Source organism: Pan paniscus, chromosome 21 (assembly GCF_029289425.2).
Source record: "Pan paniscus chromosome 21, NHGRI_mPanPan1-v2.0_pri, whole genome shotgun sequence".
Classification (NCBI taxonomy): domain Eukaryota; kingdom Metazoa; phylum Chordata; class Mammalia; order Primates; family Hominidae; genus Pan; species Pan paniscus.
In genome coordinates this window covers 54,835,967-54,854,661 of record NC_073270.2, presented here as the reverse complement: position 1 = coordinate 54,854,661, position 18,695 = coordinate 54,835,967, and the positions used below count along the sequence as shown (strand labels likewise).

Sequence of the window (18,695 nt, the reverse complement as noted above, 5' to 3'; positions counted from 1 at the left end):
CAAGCGATCCTCCTGCCTTGACTTCCCAGAGTGTTGGGATTACAGGTGTGAGCCACTGCACCCAGCAGTATATAGCCTTTCTTTACTACTATTTTTTTTTAAAGACAGTGTCCTGCTCTGTCACCCACACTGGAGTGTAGTGGCATGATCACAGCTCACTGCAGCCTGGACTGGGCTCAGGTGATTCTCCCACCTAGTTTCCTGAGTAGCTGGGACTACAGGCACATGACACCATTCCTGGCTAATGAATTTTTTTTTTTTTTAAGAGAGAGGGTCTCACTACATTGCCCAGGCCAGTCCAACTGCGTTCAAGTGATCCTGTCATCTCAGCGTCCCAAAGTGCTGGGATTGCAGGTGTGAGTCACTGCACCTAGTTCTTTAACTTTTAAATTTTTATTTTAAAATAATTTCACAGATAAAAGGTACATTTTACTGCAATTATGTGTACATTGTCTCCCCTGGTCTCCCTCTCTCTTCAAAATTTAGATATTCCCCCAAGTCAGGGAGTGAACGCTGCATCCAGTCCATGGACCCCATGCAGATCTCGCCAGCTGTCCCAACAGTGTCTTGTCCTTTCCTGGTCCAGGGTCCCTGTCAAGAGGTGTGTCTTGCCTTTAGTTTTCTCCTGCTGTCTGCATCAGTCGTCTCGGCATCTGTGTTTCACGTCCTAGTGGGGTGAAGCCCGCAGACCTCTCTGTAGTACACCCTCAGCCTGGGTCTGGATGATGGTGACCAGACCTAGGCAGCACTTTTGTGGCAGGAAAGCCACAGAAATGCTGCGCTCTTCTCTGTATGTCGCTCCAGGGGCATACAGTTTGTTAACCTTGGTGACCCAGGCAGATTGCTCCACTGTCAGTCAGGTCACACTATGTCTCTTGGTAATCAAGGAGTATTTTGTGGGGAGGCATCCTCAAAGCACATGACCAGCCTGTTCCTCTTCAGACCTCTACCCTCCATCCTTGTCCTTCACTTACAACTTCCATGTGAATCCACCACCACTGCCCATCCATGAGCCTCCATGTCCAATGTTCCTTCTGCCGACACCCTGCCCCTGCATGGAGGCGCCTTCCCTCCCCATTGATGCAGTATGTCAGCTAATGGACTCCTAGTCTGGGTCGCAATCCATTGCAACCATTTATTTGATGTTCAAATTACTTCAAATTTGGACATCAGAAGACCTGTCAAGGTGACTCTTGTGTCCTTTTGGCATGTTTCCATCTTAAAATTGTAAAAAATTGTGGTAAGACACATAGAAAATTTACCATCCTATTAACCACTTTTTTTTTTTTTTTTTTTAAACAGCATCCCAATCTGTCATCCAGGCTGGAGTGCAGCAGTGTGATCCTGGCTCACTGCAACCTTGATCTCCTGGGCTTTCCTCCTACCTCAGCCTCCCGAATAGCTGAGACTACAGGTGTGCACATCCATGCCCAGCTAATTTTTTTTTGTACAGTCGAGGTCTTGCTATGTTGCCCAGACTGCTAACTACTTTTAAGTGTACAGTTTATTCATAATGTGTAGCCACCACAATCCAACTCCATAACTTTTCATTTTGTAAAACTTAAACTGTTCCCATGAAACACTAACTCCCCTCGCATGCTCCCTCCAGCCCCTGGAAACCACCACTTGTCTATGATTTTCACTCTAGGAACCTCCTATAAATGGACAGTATCTGCCCTTCTGTGGCTGGTTTATCTTACATAGCCTAATGTCCTTAAGGTTTATCCGTGTTGTAATATGTCAATTTCCCTCCTTTGTTAAGGCTGAGTAATACTCCATTGTGTGTATATATTCCACATTTTGCTTATCAATACATTGTCAGTAGGTACTTGGGGTTGGACACAGTGACTGACACCTGTAATCTCAGCACTTTGGGAGGCCGAGGCAGGTGGATTCCCTGAGATCAGGAGTTCAAGACCAGCCTGGTCAACATAGTGAAACCCCGTAGCTACTAAAAATATGCAAATTAGCTGGGTGTGGTGGCGCGCACCTGTAGTCCCAGCTACTCGGGAGGCTGAGGCAGGAGAATCACTTGAACCCAGGAGGTGGAGGTTGCAGTGAGCTGAGACTGTGCCACTGCACTCCAGCTTGGGCAATAGAGTGAGACTCAGTCTAAAAAAAAAAAAAAAAAAAAAAAAAAAAGCACTTGGGTTGCTTCCACATGTGAATATTGGTATACAAAATCTTTGAGACCCTGCTTTCAACTCTTTGGGGTATGTACCCAGAAGTGGAATTGCTGCATATAATTTTTTTTTTTTTTTTGAGATGGAGTCTCCCTTTGCTGCCCAGGCTGGAGTCAGTGGCACGATCTCAGTTCACTGCAACCTCTGCCTCCCAGGGTCAAGTGATTCTCCTGCCTCAGCCTCCCGAGTACCTGGGATTACGGGGGCCCACCACTACACCTGGCTAATTTTTGTATTTTTAGTAGAGACGGGGTTTTACCATGTTGGCCAGGCTGGTCTTGAACTCCCGACCTCAAGTGATCTGCCCGCCTTGGCCTCCCAAAGTGTTGGGATTACAGGCGTGAGCCACTGCGTCTGACCTATTATTTTTAACATATTGAGGAACTGCCAGTTTCCCACTGCAGCCATCACTTTCCAACAGTGCATGATGGTTCCAGTTTCTCCACATTGTCGCCAGTGTTTATTGTTTCGTTAAATAGTAGCTGTCCTAGTGGATATGAGGTGATATCTCATGGGGGTTTTGGTTTGCATTTCCCTAACGATGTTGAACATCTTTTCGTATTTATTGGCCATTTGTCTTTCTTCTTTGGATAAATGTCTGTCCAAGTCTTGCCCATTTTGTTTGAATCATGTTGCTTGTTGTTGAATTTTAGGAGTATTGTGTGTATTCCGGATATTAATCCCTTAACAGATGTGACTTGCAGTTTTTTTCTTCCCATTCTGTGAGTTGTTTTTTCATTCTGCAAAAGCTTTTTGCAGAAAAGCTTTTGATGCAAAAGTTTTAATTTTGATGAAGTCTAGTTTGTCTATTACTTTTTGTTGCCTGTTTCTGGTGTCATACTTAAGAAAACATTGCTAAGTCCAACTCATGAAGATTTGCGGATTTGCCTCATGTTTTAGTTTTAGTCTTAGATTTAGGTCTTTCATCCATTTTAAGCTAATTTTGTGTATGGTGTTAGGTAAGGGTCCAGCTTCATTCCTTGGCAAGTGCACACTGTTTTCCCAACAGTATTTGTGAAAAGACTGTCCCTCCCCCATTGAATGGTCTTGGCACCCTTGTCAAAAATTACATGGAAGGACTTCTGGATTCTCTTCCTTTGGTGTGTGTGTGTGTGTGTGTGTGTGTATATTTTTTTTTTTTTTTTGAGACAGGGTCTTACTCTGTTGCCCAGACTGGAGTGCAGTGGTGCAGTCTTGGCTCACAGCCTACCAGGTAGCTGGGACTATAGGCGTGTGTCACCATGTCATGTGTCACCATGTCACCATGCCTGGCTAATTTTTTCTTTTTTTTTTTTGTAGAGACAAGGTTTTACCAAGTTGCTCAGGCTGGTCTTGAACTCCTGGGCTCAAGTGATCCTCCCACCTCAGCCTCCAAAGTGCTGGGATTACAGGCGTGAACCACCGCAACCAGCCTCCTATATGTCTGTTGTTGTGCTGGTACCACACTGATTTGATTACTGTAGTAAATTTTGAAATCTTAACCTATGAGTCCTTCAGCTAAGTTTTCAAGATTGTTTTTGGTTATTCAGGGTCCCTTAGGATTCCTTACAAATTTTAGGATGGGCTTTTGTATGTCCACAAAAACTGTCATTTGTCCCCATCATTTTTTGAAGACTAACTTGACACATTGAGATATTTGGGGTTCATCTTGTTCTTTTACTTCCCCTAGTCCTGATTCAGCTTTTTTTTTTTTTTTCTGAGATGGAGTCTCACTCTGTCACCCAGGCTGGAGTGCAGTGGCACCATCTCAGCTCACTGCAACCTCCGCCTCGTGGGTTCAAGCGATTCTCCTGCCTCAGCCTCCCAAGTAGCTGGGACTACAGGTGTGCACACCACATCTGGCTAATTTTTGTATTTATGTTTAGTAGAGATGGGGTTTCACCATATTGGCCAGGCTGGTCTTGAACTTCTCACCTCATGATCCACCCGCCTCAGCCCCCCAAAGTGCTGAGATTACAGGCGTGACCCACCACACCTGGCCTGATTCAGCCATTTTCCTAAGGAGCCCTGGTTCCCTCTACTAGAAGACAGCATTTAGAAACCAAGATCTGAATGGTCTGAGGGCTTACTGCTACTGGGGTGTTATTGTTTCTAGACCTCTGTAGCGGACAGGAAATCTATGTGTATATATATCTATACACATCTATCTGTATGCATTTGTATACTCAGTGTTCTTTGTAGCCTTCTCCTCTATGTTCTCAGTGCATTCTCCAACACTGAGATTGTCTCTCTCTTGGATCCTACAGTAGATAAGCTTGGGACTCAGTCGGTTCCCACATTGGCATTGTTTTTTTTTTTTCAAAAAGTGGGTGGTGACTGCATTGTCATGACTTTGTCCTCATGGTCATTAAAGGGAAAACTTAACGGGTAATGGTTATTTCCTCATAGCTGTCTTGAGTTTGTTGTTCTTGTCTCATCCTCCCCATTATTTTTTTCCTAAAGTATCTTAATGCTAATCCTAGACTAAAACATTCACCTGTAAGTATTTTCACCCATAGCTGGGTGTTTTTCTGGGTTTTCAGGCCTTCTTAAGCCAGAGTAATGTGGATAGGTCTTACAAACAAGTATCACTTCTGAATCTAGTTCACTGAGCTGTTTCAAGTGGCTTTGCTGGGTGAATGCTCAGTGATGGACACCATAGTCTGGATCCCTCCTGTTAGGAGGGCGCCTGGGATTGGTATGATCGACAGGAAAAGATATTGGCCTTTCCCAAAAGCGTGATGTTGCTGCTTGCTTTATAGGGATCAGTGTGAGTTCAGTAGAATAGGATCATCCCAGGAAGCAAACCCGAGGCCCGAGAGGTCTGGCTTTGTTTGCACATAACATGTCAGAAGCATCCACTGGCTGGGCACGGTGGCTCATCCCTGTATTCCCAGCCTTTTGGGAAGCCACGGTGAGTGGACTGCTTGAGCCCGGGAGTTTGAAACCAGCCTGAGCAACATAGAGACCCCCATCTCTACAAAACAAAAAAAAAACAGAAAACTAGCCCGGCATGGCACCATGGTGGTACCATGGGCTTGTAGTCCTAGCTACTTGGGAGGCTGATGTGGAAGAATCACTTGAGCCCGAGGTCAAGGCTGCAGTGAGCTGAGATCACACTACTGCAACTGTAGCCTAGGTGCTGGAGACTCAGCCTCAATAAAAAGCAGCAGTATTTATCACTACTTCTGGTTTAAGGGCTTAAATGTCTGTGTGCTCTTAAAAACAAAACTTACTTGAAATTCCAAATCAATAAATACTGGATTTGTCAAGCACTTAATCAGAGCAGGATTAGCAGAGGGAAGAGTGGAGGAGTTGGCCAATGTTCTTAAATAGGGCTTTTAAAGAGATACATTGTTTTAAGAAGCAATGGCTAACTCAAAGATAGGAGGTGGGAGTTTGTTAACGGGCAGCATAGCCATCTTCTTGGATTTTTTGTAAACCTTTCCTGTGGTGCTGAGTTCGTGGAACTTGTTACTTTGTGTACTGTACTGATGTGTTTAATGTCTGTATACAAAGCATGTAAGGACAGCATGTGCATGTGAAACTAGTCTGTAGGACATTCTCCTCAGACTTCTTTGTAATTTAAATGGCATCCCAATTTTCGTTAGCGAAAACTGTAGGAGATGTGTACAGCTTTATTATGTGCTTCTAACCTAAGTTTAGTATTTAAAAAATGCATTCATCTGGCCGAGTAAAGTGGCTCAGCTGCAGTCAGGAGTTCAAGACCACCAGCCTGGCCAACATGATGGAACCCCGTCTCTACTAAAAATTAGCCGGGCGTGGTGGTGGGCACCTGTAATCCCAGCTACTGGGGAGGCTGAGGTTGCAGTGAACCGAGACTGCACCATGGCACTCCAGCCTGGGTGACAAGAGCGAAACTGTCTCAAAAACAACAACAAAACCGTTAATCCACACATTCTTTTACATTCACTGAAACCTACAAACATCAGGTCTGCAATGACAACAGTAAAGCAGTCTATGTATAGTAGCAATTTTGTTTTGCTATTTGAGACCGAGTTTCAGTCTTGTCCCCCAGGCTGGAGTGCAATGGCACAATCTCAGCTCACTACAACCTCTGCCTCCCAGGTTCAAGTGATTCTCTTGCCTCATCCTCCCGAGTAGCTGTGATTACAGGTGCGTGCCCTCACACCAGGCTCATTTTGTATTTTTAGTAGCGACAGGGTTTCACCATGTTGGCTAGACTGGTCTCGAACTCCTGGCCTCAGGTAACCCACCTGCCTTGGCCTCCCAAAGTGCGGGATTATAGGTGTGAGCCACCATGCCCAGCCAGTAATTTTTAAAATTATTTTTTGTTTGGGGTTTTTTGGAGACAGGGTCCCCCTGTCACCCAGGCTCAGACCAGTGTGATCATGGCTGACTGCAGCCTTGACTTCCCAGGCTCAGGCTGATCTTCCTGCCTCAGCCTACTGAATAGCTGGGACTACAGGTATGTGCCATTATGCCCAGCTAATTACAAAAATTTTTTTTGTAGAGATGTGGTCTCACTGTGTACCCAAGCTGGTCTCAAACTTGAGGTCAAGCAATCCTCCCACTTTTGGCTCCCAGAGTGCTGGGAGGCATGGGTCACCATGCCTGGCCTAAGATGGTTTTTTAATTTAAAAGTAGATTATGAAAAATTTGGAAGTTGCCCACAAGCCCTGTATCCAATCATAGATCTTAGTGTGTCTTCCACCCTTTCCCAGGCAGCTCTACCACGACCTTACCTACAGTGCACATACAATGGCTCCTTCAGTTGTCAAGCGAGCTTTGAGGTGTGCCTGGAGCTTTGATTTTGCTTGGTCTCCAGAGCTTGATGGGGCACAGGCAGGATCAGGTGACAGCCCCTCCTCTTCAGAGCTGGGCTGCTCCAGTCTGGCTAGTGGTTGTTCCCACTCCTTAGACTGCAGTAGCGGCCTCACTAGGAATCTCCTCCTGACCCTGGATGGATTAGCAGGCAGCTGATGCCCCTTTGGAATAAGGATCTCTACTAAGGGTCTGTCAGCATCCTGTGTGTCACTTCTTCAGACTCTGTTCTTTGTAGTAGTTGCCTTTTTCAGTCTATTTGTTATGGCTGCCAAAAAACCTCCCAAGGCAGATGGCCTGAGATTCTCTGTAGTTTGGAAGTCACTTGGCCCTTTTGCTGTGCAAACCTCTGACTGGTGTCTGTTCTGTACGCAGAGTGTATGTGCACCTGGTGGGTGGCTGAAAATGTGCTGGCAACTTTGTCATGTGTGCCTGAAAATTCTGAGTCTTAGTAAGTTTCTTTCCTGGTTCCTTGGATTTATGAACAAGTACAATGTAAACACCGTTGAAGGCTGAATCAAACTTCAGCTAAGAAAACTGGAAATGCTCAGAACTTCTGCAGCCCAGGGGCCACACTATTTTTGGCCCAGTGAGGCCCATAGCCCCCGGGGTGATGATGCTCAGCCCCATGGGCCCTAATTACCACGGCTGATCTTTTTTCTGCCACCTCTTGCACAAAAGTAAAGCTGTTAATTTCACATCTTTAAAATGTGGTCCCTTCTAATTTTTGTGGTCATGAAGCTTTAGACCACTGTTCTCAAACCTGATCTTCACAATTTTTGCTACCGTCTATGTCTTACTCACTTTTACTTAGCTTTATCCTAAGTCATGGCTCACCAAATTGAACATGCATCCCATCACCTGGATGGGTTGTTAAAAGGTTGCTGGGTCTCATTCCCAGAGTTTTTGATGAAGTAGTTTCTACTAAGCACTTAGGTGCTAAGTGATGTTGACGGTACTTTAAGAACCACTGTCCTAAGCAATATCACCCATGAATTCCTAGTGACTTTTTTCTAGTACAAAATATACAGCCATAAATGACTGCGGTTCCTCTGACAGCACTCCAAATCTTGTGAATCCTGGTGGGAACCGCTGCCTCAGGGGAAGTGCAGGGTGACTTTGGCCTGATGTGCCTCAGCTGGCTCTGGAGCACCTCTGGCCCATCCCGTGGCCAAATCCATCCTTTAGTTTCCTAAGCACTCAGTTCCTAAGCACAGTGGGGAGGGCCAGGTGTTCACATGGCTGGGGTTTGGAAGGGCCAACCTGTGGCAATTGGCTTAGGTTGCTGCTTCCTCCTGACTGGCCAGGATGCTGTGCAGGCACCACTTTAGAGACGTCTTCCCTGGTTCCTGCCTGAGAGAGATCGATAAACATGGCAGAGGAGGCTCTTTGTGTGGGGCTGCCTCCACCTGGACATCAAACCTGTGGCAGGGGTTGCCTGGCCTTTCCAGGACACCAAGCCTTCCTCTGTCTTGGATGGGGAGGACCTGGCGAGTGCCAGGCTTCTCCTCCCCGTGCCCTGCTGGACCCACTTAAGAGGGACTCGGGATCTGTCTTCTCTGCTATTTGCTGCAGAAGCACAGGTTGCTGGGAGCAGCGATCCTTTTCCCCTCTGGATCCAAAAGCGTTGCCTCTAACTGCTTACAAGGCGTTATCTTTCCAGTCCAAGGTGAATAAACCTGTTCTCGTTTTGCTTCTCACTTCTCCAAGAGGTCTCCTTTTCCATGAGGTCTGAGAAAACAGTCCTGGGACTTACCTATTGTGGCTCTTTCTTGACATGAACACTGCGTCTATGTTGCCAGATTTTTATCTCACACCATCCCATGTGTAAGGGAAAAAACCCAGAAATCGGCACAACTTCATAGTTTGTCTCCCTTCCCCAACCACACAGTGAGCTGCTTTACCAGACACCTTCCTAGAATGGAGGGGCTGGAGGAACTGACCATCAGCCCACAGCAGTTCCTTATTATCAGGGGTTCTTAGCTCATTCAGAGAAACCAAAGGAAAATGCCTCTAAATTATTTTCAAAGGGTCCATGAAACTCCTTTGCCCTATCAAAGAGCAGTCCTACTAAGAATACCTCAGGGTAGACCCTAAGGATGAGCCCTGCCTTGCAGTCACAAAGCTCAGCCACCATGTTTCTCAGACAAGGAGTAAGAGCAAGGACCAAGCAGGAGGAGGTTTGCAGAGCAAATGCTTAGGGTTTATGAAATGGAATAAACGGTCATGTCCAGCAGGCTGGATACAGGATTGTGCCTAGGGATTGGTGCGGGGGATGCTCCTATGAATAGGGACCCAAGAATTGTCACAACCAAAAAACAACACCCATAGTGTATATTTTAAAAACTTATTAGCAAAATGCCTTGTGATCATGCCCTTATTAGCTGATTAGCTGTTTCTAACTTTTGCCAAACCATGGCATAAGTGGCTAAGCCAAAAGGCTCTGGAAGCCAGACTGCCAGGATTTCAATCCCGGCTTTATCCAGCTGTGTGATTCGGTAAGTTTCTGTACTCAGGAATAACAGCGTGAACCTGTTTGATTCTCAAAGACTGCATGAATAGTATTTAGGCACAGTTTTGGGGTGGGGGTCATTGAGGGGAAAGAAAAAGTACACTAGAAAAATGAACTACTTTAGAACAACAAGGCTAACAGGCAAAAGCAATGAATCAAGAAAACAAAAATCATGTGGTATTCTAGGCTGAGCACACGTTTATCTCCCACAATGAGAATCCATTAATGACAGCAAAGAGGAGAGGGAGGTCAGCAGTAGGGAGTTTCTGACACAGCAAAGTGGATACACATGAATCCTGAAAGGTGACCTCGCAAAGTGGAAGCCAGGGCCCTGAACACCAGCAAGACAGGCCAGTGGGGATAGGAGCTCATCTGCCCCCTGGAACACTGGAATGGAGAGGCTCCAATGGGGAGCCCTAGCAGCCTACCTCAAGAACTGTTGTGGCCCACAAGAGCCAGGGCTGTAAAAAGAACATCCAGGGGCAGAGTGGAAGGCACGCCATGTAATACCCAGGATGAAAAAGAAAGCTAATAAAAGTCCAGAAAAACCACCATGAGAAAGTCAGGATCCAAACACAACACAAGCTAAAATGGGGAGTACCTTTGAGCAACTGATGAAATATGAGGAGCAGACTCCATTCCATTTGACCTTAACCTTACGAACATTCATTCTCTCTTGAGGGATGCAGAAGTCAAGACATGGGGAGAGGGAAATGTAATCTTTGCACACTGCTTGACACAGCATTAAGCCCAGTTCACACTGTCATAACAAGTGTTTATCAGCTTCACCTTTTAAAAGGGAACTACAGATAATGCACAGAAAACAACTGGAAATATCTCCTTCAACAATGTGAAAGTGAAAGCAGAACCCAGCAATTAGCAAGCCTGAGAGGCAGAGGGTAGGGACACATCTTCGTTGTCAACGCTGAGGATTCAAGAGACATTGACAAAGATGATTAAATATTTTTAAAAAACAAAATGCTATTACAGATGCTCAACTTACGATGGGGTCACATCCTGATAAACTCACCATAAACTGAAAATATCATAAGTTAAAATGCATTTTAATACACTTAACCGACCCACCATCCTAGCTCAGTCTAGCCTACTTCAAACATGCTCAGAACGCTTACATTCACCTACAGCTGGGCAAAATCACCTAACACAAAACCAATTTAATAATGAAGAGTTGAGGCCATGTGTGGTAGCTCAAGCCAGTAATCCCAGCACTTTGTGAGACCCAGGTAGGCAGTTCACTTGAGGCCAGGAGTTCGAGACCAGCCTGGCCAACATGGTGAAACCCCCGTCTCTACTAAAAAATACAAAAAATTAGCTCGGCGTGGTGGTGTGCACCTGTAGTCCCAGCTACTTGGGAGGCTGAGACAGGAGAATTGCTTGAACCTGGGAGATGGAGGTTGCAGTGAGCTGAGATCGTGACAATGCACTACAGCCTGGGTGGGAGAGTTAGACTCCGTCTCAAATAAATAAATAAATAAATAAATAAAGTAAATTGGAAAGCAGCTATGCTCACCACTATACCAACGTGGCCAACATGGTGAAACCCTGTCTCTACTAAAAATACAAAAATTAGCCAAGCATGGTGGAAGGTGCCTGTAATCCCAGCTACTCAGGAGGCTGAGGCAGGAGAATTGCTTGAAACCAGGAGGCAGAGGTTGCAGTGAGCTGAGATCGCACCACTGTACTCCAGCCTGGGCGGCAGAGCAAGACTCCCTCTCAACAACAACAAAGTTAAATTAAAAAAAAAATGAATTCTACCACATGTATGTAATAGTTTGATTAAATGCCAATCTGATTATGCCTCAGAAGTAAGGAAAAGTACCATTTTTACTTATCAAAATGGCAACCAAATAATGCCCAGTGTAGGTAAAGGTGTGTTAAAGAAACTGACATGAACTTTGCACAAGAAAATTGGCTCTAATTCCACCTTCAGGAACTAAAAATTGATGCATAAAGATGTTCATCTCAAGAGTTGTCTACAAAATCAGAAAACCTCCAAGACATCCAGCAATGACTACAATTACATAATCTGGTAATGATATATCCTAATGATAAATCACATATATCCACTGAATGTTTACCAAGTAAATATGGTTTAAAAAAATTACAAAACTATATACAGAATGATCTCAAATGAACCAAAATGCTTAATGTAGGTAGGAATATGAATTATTTTTAGTTTTTAAATATTTTTTCTTTATTTTCCAAGTTTGCCACAAAGAAAATACATTTAAAATAAAAAGTCGGTGGCCAGATGTGGTGGCTCACACCTGTACTCCCAGCACTTTGGGAGGCCGAGGCAGGCGGATCACTTGAGGTCAGGAGTTTGAGACCAGCCTGACAAAACATGGTGAAACCCTGTCTCTACTAAAAATACAAAAGTTAGCTGGGCGTTGTGGCACGTGCCTGTAATTCCAGCTACTCGGGAGGCTGAGGCTGGGGAATCACTTGAAACCAGGAGGCGGAGGTTGCAGTGAGCCGAGATCACGCCTCTGCACTTTAGCCTGGGCTGAGCAAGACTCCGTCTCAAAAAAATAAATACATAAAAATAATTTAAAAACTCAATTATTTAAAAATCAGCTTGTTAAAAGACATGATTGAATACCATGGAGAATGAATGCACCTAGCAGGAAGCTCTGATGAGAAACCTGGCAATACTTCCCTTCTGTAAAAACACCCTGGGGTACAGGTGGGGCCGCCCATGCCAGGACTCTTCTCCACAAAGCCTTCCCGCCTTCCAGGTATGCAGCACATTGGTAAGTGTGCTCAGTAACAAACTCTTCCTCCCACCCAAGCCCTCTGCTCCCCCAGCAGCTTTTCCTGATGCGTGCTTACTCTGCACAGGTTCTCTGCTTGAGTACTCTACATGCATCATCTCATTTTATTCTTAACAACCACATTGAAGGTAAATAATATGCTCATTTTTCAGAAGAGAAAAAAAAGGCATAGAGGTCAACTCATTTGCTCAAGGTCATAGTCAGTAGCAGTGCTGTAACTCAAACCCTGATCTTCATACCCACAGTGTGCATCACCACTGAGCTACAGTCAGTAAGGCTTGTGAAGAAAAAAGAAAAAAACCACTCCAGCAGTTTCTGTCCACCATGTCCTAAAATCTTTAAAGCCAGATATAAAAACTGTCTTGGACGATTGATTAAGCAACTTCAATAGAAGGCATTAAAAAAAATTATTTGATAATTAATGAACTGTGCTAAAGTAAGTAAATGTACTAGTCTTGCTGTTTAGTAACTATTTTAAAAGGCACACCATCTACTACTCAGCCTTTTGAACTGAAGAAGGAAAACGTTTCGAACTCGATCTGAGTTTAAGATGTTGAATCAAGCAGCCTCCAGAACGGTATCTGACTGACTGTTCACAAGCAGCTTCAGGAAGAGCAAAGCCAAATAAATACTTAAGGAGCTCATGTGAGTGAAAAACATACAGAAACCATCACTAGCAATTCCCTGTTGTCCCAGACTTTCCAAATAAATTGTGGCTTAAAAATGGCTTCAGTAATATTTCAGTATCTTTCTACCAACGACCACTTAAGCCAAAGTAATAATGTAAAATGTAGTATTCCCATTACTGTGTCAAAACCAACAACAACAACAACAAAAAGCCCTTAAATGACTAGATGGTACAGGTAGACTTAAGATAACTTGAAATTTCTCATGCAACATTACAGAAACAAGTGGCTGGGCACAGTGGCTCAAGCCTCTAATCCCAGCACTTTGGGAAGCCGAGGCAGGTGGATCACAAGGTCAGGAGTTTGAAACCAGCCTGGCCAACATGGTGAAACCCTGTCTCTGCTAAAAATACAAAAATTAGCCAGGCGTGGTGATGCGTGCCTGTATCCCAGCTACTCAGGAGGCTGAGGCAGGAGAATCGCTTGAACCTGGGAGGCGGAGGTTGCAGTCAGCTGAGATTGTGCCACTGCACTCCAGCCTAGGCAAGAGTGAGACTCCGTCTCAAAAAAAAAAAAAAAAAAAAAAAATTCAAAATAAGAAAAACCATTCGAGTCAAGTGCCTAAGATTAAAAAAGTTATCACCAGGCACAGTGGCTCACGCGTGTAATCCCAGCACTTTGGGAGGCCGAGGCGGGCAGATCATGAGGTCAGGAGTTTGAGACCAGCCTGACAAATATGGTGAAACCCCATCTCTAATAAAAATACAAAAATTAGCTGGGCGTGGTGGCGGACGCTTGTAATCCCAGCTACTCGAGAGGCTGAGGCAGGAGAATTGCTCAAACCCAGGAGGTGGAGGTTGCAGTGAACTGAGATTGTGCCACTGCACTCCAGCCTGGTCAACAGAACAAGACTCTTATCTTGGGGGTAAAAAAGAAAAAAAAAAAAGGGATATCGATAACTCCTGCGACAAATCACTTGAGCTGGGAAGACAAAAGTTCCAGTTTAACTACACTGAATGGACAATGAACAATTCCAGCATAAACTGTGCCTCACAAAATTTAGATATTCTGATTCTTCATTCCTCAGAAACGAATGCTGTACAATTCCATGGGCCAGGCCAAGGGAGGGAGCCAGTGCAACCAAGCTCACCAGGCATCCGGCCGGATCCACCACTGGACTTCACGGTTCTAAGGTGTCAGGGTTTGAAAAGTTCCAAGTAACCTCCACTCTCCAGGGAAGAGCAGAGATGGAAGAGATCAAAACATCCACAGTCTCAAGTACTCTCGACCACCTTCCCATTAAGCGAGGCAGAGCATTTCTCCCAGAGGAGCCACCTACCCAAAACTCACACTGCCACCTAGGAACTGCTATAGAAAATTCTAGTAAATAAGCCCCAAATCTATATTAATATCCCCTTCCCCCATATAAAAAAAAAGACTAAATAATCTGAGTTTACATGATTTAGAAATTAGGATTTTACAGATTCCAGGAAAGGAAAAGGAAGAAATTTAAAGAAATTCTTCATTTTTATAAAAGCATGAGAGAGCACTGAAAACCTGTCCTTAAGATGTTCTTAGGTACATATTTTAGGATTTTTATTGCTGATTACAGATTTGAAACTATGAAATGTGCACTGCTTGGCAAGTAACACAAGTAATTCTTTACTTATTCACATTTCCAATAAAAGCGTAAATAAACAGACAAAAAATATAAAGGACAAGAGAAATACAAATAGCAACAGCTTCAAAACAAAAGGATTTAGTAACAGAAAGTCTCCACAGTGTCCGTCAAAATTTAAGATTATCCAAACCGTGCAAACGCTCAACACAAACCAACGCCATACACTGAACTATTAATACTTGTCCCTTGAAGTTGCAAACTAGAAGCCACCCACATAATTGTATGATCACACAAACCAACTAATTTGCTCAAGGTTCAGGTTAAAGCAACATTTAATATCCTTTACAAGATGGAATTCGTGACAAGTTCAAAAGTAAAACTTCCTTTGTTTTAATGCAGCTGTGCTCAGAAGCCTGTGATTTCCTAGGAAACCATCTGGGTTTAGCCCATTAGAAAAATGCAGTTTAAAGCAGTGTCACACTGGCTGCCTGAAGGTACCCTTGGAGATACTGGAGCGCTTCTGCATTCAGGCTGGTGCTCACCATTGATGGAACCTACAAGAGATGGGAAACACACACTGGCTGTTGGAGATCTTGGTGCGCCAATACAAACCCCATCTTCTACGGGAGAGCTGCCACAGCTCTGGGAAGAGCAGCCAGTCAAGTCATTAATCACCATCCAAAAATTCTCCAGAAACTCAACTGCTTTTATGCCTTCAAAAATAGGTCTAAAGAAAAGATCCATAAGGAATTACTATTATTAGGTGTGATAGTGGTATTGTGGTTAATTAAAAAGTCCTTACTGGTTAATGATGTAGAATAAGGTACTTACGCGTGAAACGTATGATGTCTAAGACTTGCTCAATACAGAGAATAAAAGGAGAAACAAATGAAACAAAACTGGCAAGATATTGGTAATTATTGAAGCTGGGCACATGCAGGCTTCATTATGCTCTTTCTATATATGTTTGAAAGTCTCCGTAATAATACAATGAAAAAATATATATACATATATATACACACGCCACACACATACATGTTTTTTAAGAAACGGGACCTCGCTCTGTTGCCCAGGCTGGATTGCAGTGGCACTGTAATAGCTCACTGCAGCCCTGGCCTCCCAAAGCACTAGAACTACAGGCATAAACCACTGTGTCTGGCTTGAAAAATATATATTTTATCAGGTAACATGTAAGAACTCTATAATAAGTGCTGACAAAATGCAACTATACAGTCATTATTAGGTTTATGCCATGATCTATTAATTTCTGAGTATGCTGCAATTAAAAAAAAATAACTGTGTCCAGGCTCACACTTGTAATCCCAGCACTTTGGGAGGCTGAGGGAGGAGGATGGCTTGAGCCCAGGAGGTTGAGACCAACCTGGACAACATAGGGAGACCCTGTCTCCACAAAAAAATAAAAAATTAGCTGGGTATAGTGGGTCCTAGCTACTTGGAAGGCTGAGAGGCAGTAGGATCACTTGAACCTGGGAGGTTGAGGCTGCAGTGAGCCATAATCGTACTACTGCATTCCAGCCTGGATAAGAGTGAGACCCTGTCTAAAAAAATAAATAAAAATTAAAAAAAAAAATGCTACCACATTTTAATAGATGGATTACTTCGATCTGGGAAATAAACTCTTATTATAAAGTGCTGACAAAATGCAACTATACAGCCATTATTACATTTCTATTGAAGGGATTTTTCCTCCTTTGTTCTCACTCCTAAATCCATTCACTTAAAATATATTTGTAGTACATAATACAAGAAAAAAAGGGCTCAGTGTTTTTAATTAAAGAAAATAAGCTTGCTGTAACTCAATGAGATTTAGTTTTATTACGCCCACCAATGAAAACAGACACCAGAACTACTACTATCCTTTTGCCCTCCCATTAAAGTCTCCATTTATCACAGAGTTCTTTGACAACACACTTACCCTTCCTGGACAGGCGGTAGACAACTTGTGAAGTGACTGTGCCAGGTGAATTTTGGGGTTATTCACCATTTGACCTACAGGATCATGCTCTTTTTTCCCAGCAAATGCCAACTGTGAGAAGGCAGTCTGATATCCTGGTGTATCTTCTATGTCAATAAAATGTTCCTCATCAGGAATGGTATCATCTTCGGGTAACTCAAAAAGACCAATCAAAGACTGTAATAATGGAGTCCTGGATTGGAAGAAAGCAAGAGATAAAAAGGTCAAGAAAATACTCGGAAGACTTAAAAGCAGCAATTGCTCAGAGACACAAAATTACAGACTCATAGTCTCAAGAATAAAAGGGGACCTTTGAAATTAAGATGGTTCTTTTCTTGGCTTATTCAGTTCTTCCCCTTAAAGATAAGTCAGTTTAGTTGGGCTTCTGTCATAAAATTGTCTTAGATATCACCTAGATCAGACTCTTAAAGGGGTCCATGAATCCCCCTGAAAAAGAAGCAGGAAACAAGATCATTCTAAGCCCAGAAGGATCCAGAAATCATGTCTTGGATCTGATGGTTGCTTGTGGAGAAGCTGAGATCAGACCAAAATTCTCTTGGCCCCCAAGAGAATAAGCTTTGTTAATTTTGCAGTCATATGGGAAGGAAGCTGTAACTTACAAAAATATTAAAGTGAAGTACTTACCACAGTTTGGTATACTCAGTGTCCATCATTGGGGGACATTCTGTTAGTAATTTGGTTATGCCAACCGCACAGATCTTTTTCTCTACATTTCCAGATACCTTCTGAATTTCAGGAATAATAATTTTTTCCAAAACCATTCCAAACATTCTATTAAAGCAAAATAAATCAACTTAATATTAGATTATCACTATAATGAAATAGTAAAATGCTTAGATGTTATTTACAGTTACTTCTTATGAATATGATAAATTACTAAATAACAAGACTGCTGTTTTTGATCATCTGAAGAGACTGAAAGTCAAAACATAAAAAAACCCCATCACACCTCTACCCTGTAGCCAAATGCCATAATCTTTTTCTTTTCTTTTTTTTTTTGAGACGGAGTTTAACTCTTGTTGCCCAGGCTGGAGTGGAACGGTGTGATCTCAGCTCACTACAACCTCCACCTCCTGGGTTCAAGCAATTTGCCTGCCTCAGCCCCCTGAGTAGGTGGGATTACAGGTGCCCACCACGCCCGGCAAATTTTTTGTATTTTTAGTAGAGATGGGGTTTCATTATGTTGGCCACGCTGATCTCGAACTCCTGACCTCAGGTGATCCACCTGCCTCAGCCTCCCAAAGTGCTGGGATTACAGGCGTGAGCCACCATTCCTGGCCCTCTCTGCTTTTTTCTTTAAAAATTACACCTGGCCAGTCTCAAAAAAAAAAAGAGAGGAGCAAGGAGGGAAAAAAGGAATCATCCCACCACCCAGAAACAACTAGTTTTAACATTTTTGGGTTATAAGCTTCCCAACTGTCTTTGCTTACATACCTGCAGGTACATAAATGCTAATGGCTATTTAAAATAATTCGGCCAATCATTCTATGTTGTTGCAAACATGCTAGAAGTGAAGTTTTCCGTAATTCTAAATGATGCAAAATCCTCAGTTTATGCGTTAATAGAATCAATTCTTTGAAGTGGAAATATGGCTCAAAGGGTATGGCAATTCTAATGCTCTGGATAAAAAGTGCATACGTTTTGCTCTCTAGAAAGATCATGCTAATTCAGGCTCCCACTAGCAGTGCATGAGATTTCCTCAAAATCCCCTACTGCCGGAAGCCATGTTTTCTGGTCTCCTTTCCAGAGTAATTCATTTTTTAGTCAATGTAGAATTTTTGAGACATAACTGAGGTACAGGGATCTAACTGTCCCCGAAGAAATTTTCCCCAAGAGTTGTTCTTTATCTTATCGTTATAATTGTTTTATTCCCTACTAATGGGAAATGCCACCTAAATACATTCTTTGCATATATACCAGATAAGTCAAAAACAAAGTTAATTTATTGGTCCTAAGTATTTCTCATTTGAAAAATTCTGTTGTGTTTGCATTAGCAGCACATATACTAAAATTGGAACGATATGGATTAGCACGATTTTTTAAAAAAGGGGGAAGGAAAATTCTGTTTTTTTTAATTATACTTTAAGTTCTAGGGTACATGTGCACAACGTGCAGGTTTGTTACATATGTATACATGTGCCAAGTTGGTTTACTGAACCCATTAACTCGTTATTTAC

At 43.2% G+C, this 18,695-nt stretch overlaps 1 protein-coding gene across 1 annotated transcript in view; it reads right to left on the bottom strand.

Annotated features, from left to right (window-relative positions):
• Positions 1 to 14,836: 14,836 nt before the first annotated feature.
• The window catches only part of CSE1L (chromosome segregation 1 like), a 50,497-nt gene continuing 46,638 nt past the window's right edge, over positions 14,837 to 18,695 (bottom strand). Inside the window, exons 23-25 of the mRNA XM_003809266.6 lie at positions 17,143 to 17,289; positions 16,459 to 16,690; positions 14,837 to 15,076 (exon numbers count right to left, since the gene is read on the bottom strand). Of these exons, the coding sequence (XP_003809314.1) occupies positions 14,987 to 15,076; positions 16,459 to 16,690; positions 17,143 to 17,289 (469 nt within the window). The 3' untranslated portion in view covers positions 14,837 to 14,986. The remainder of the gene's footprint in view (positions 15,077 to 16,458; positions 16,691 to 17,142; positions 17,290 to 18,695) is intronic.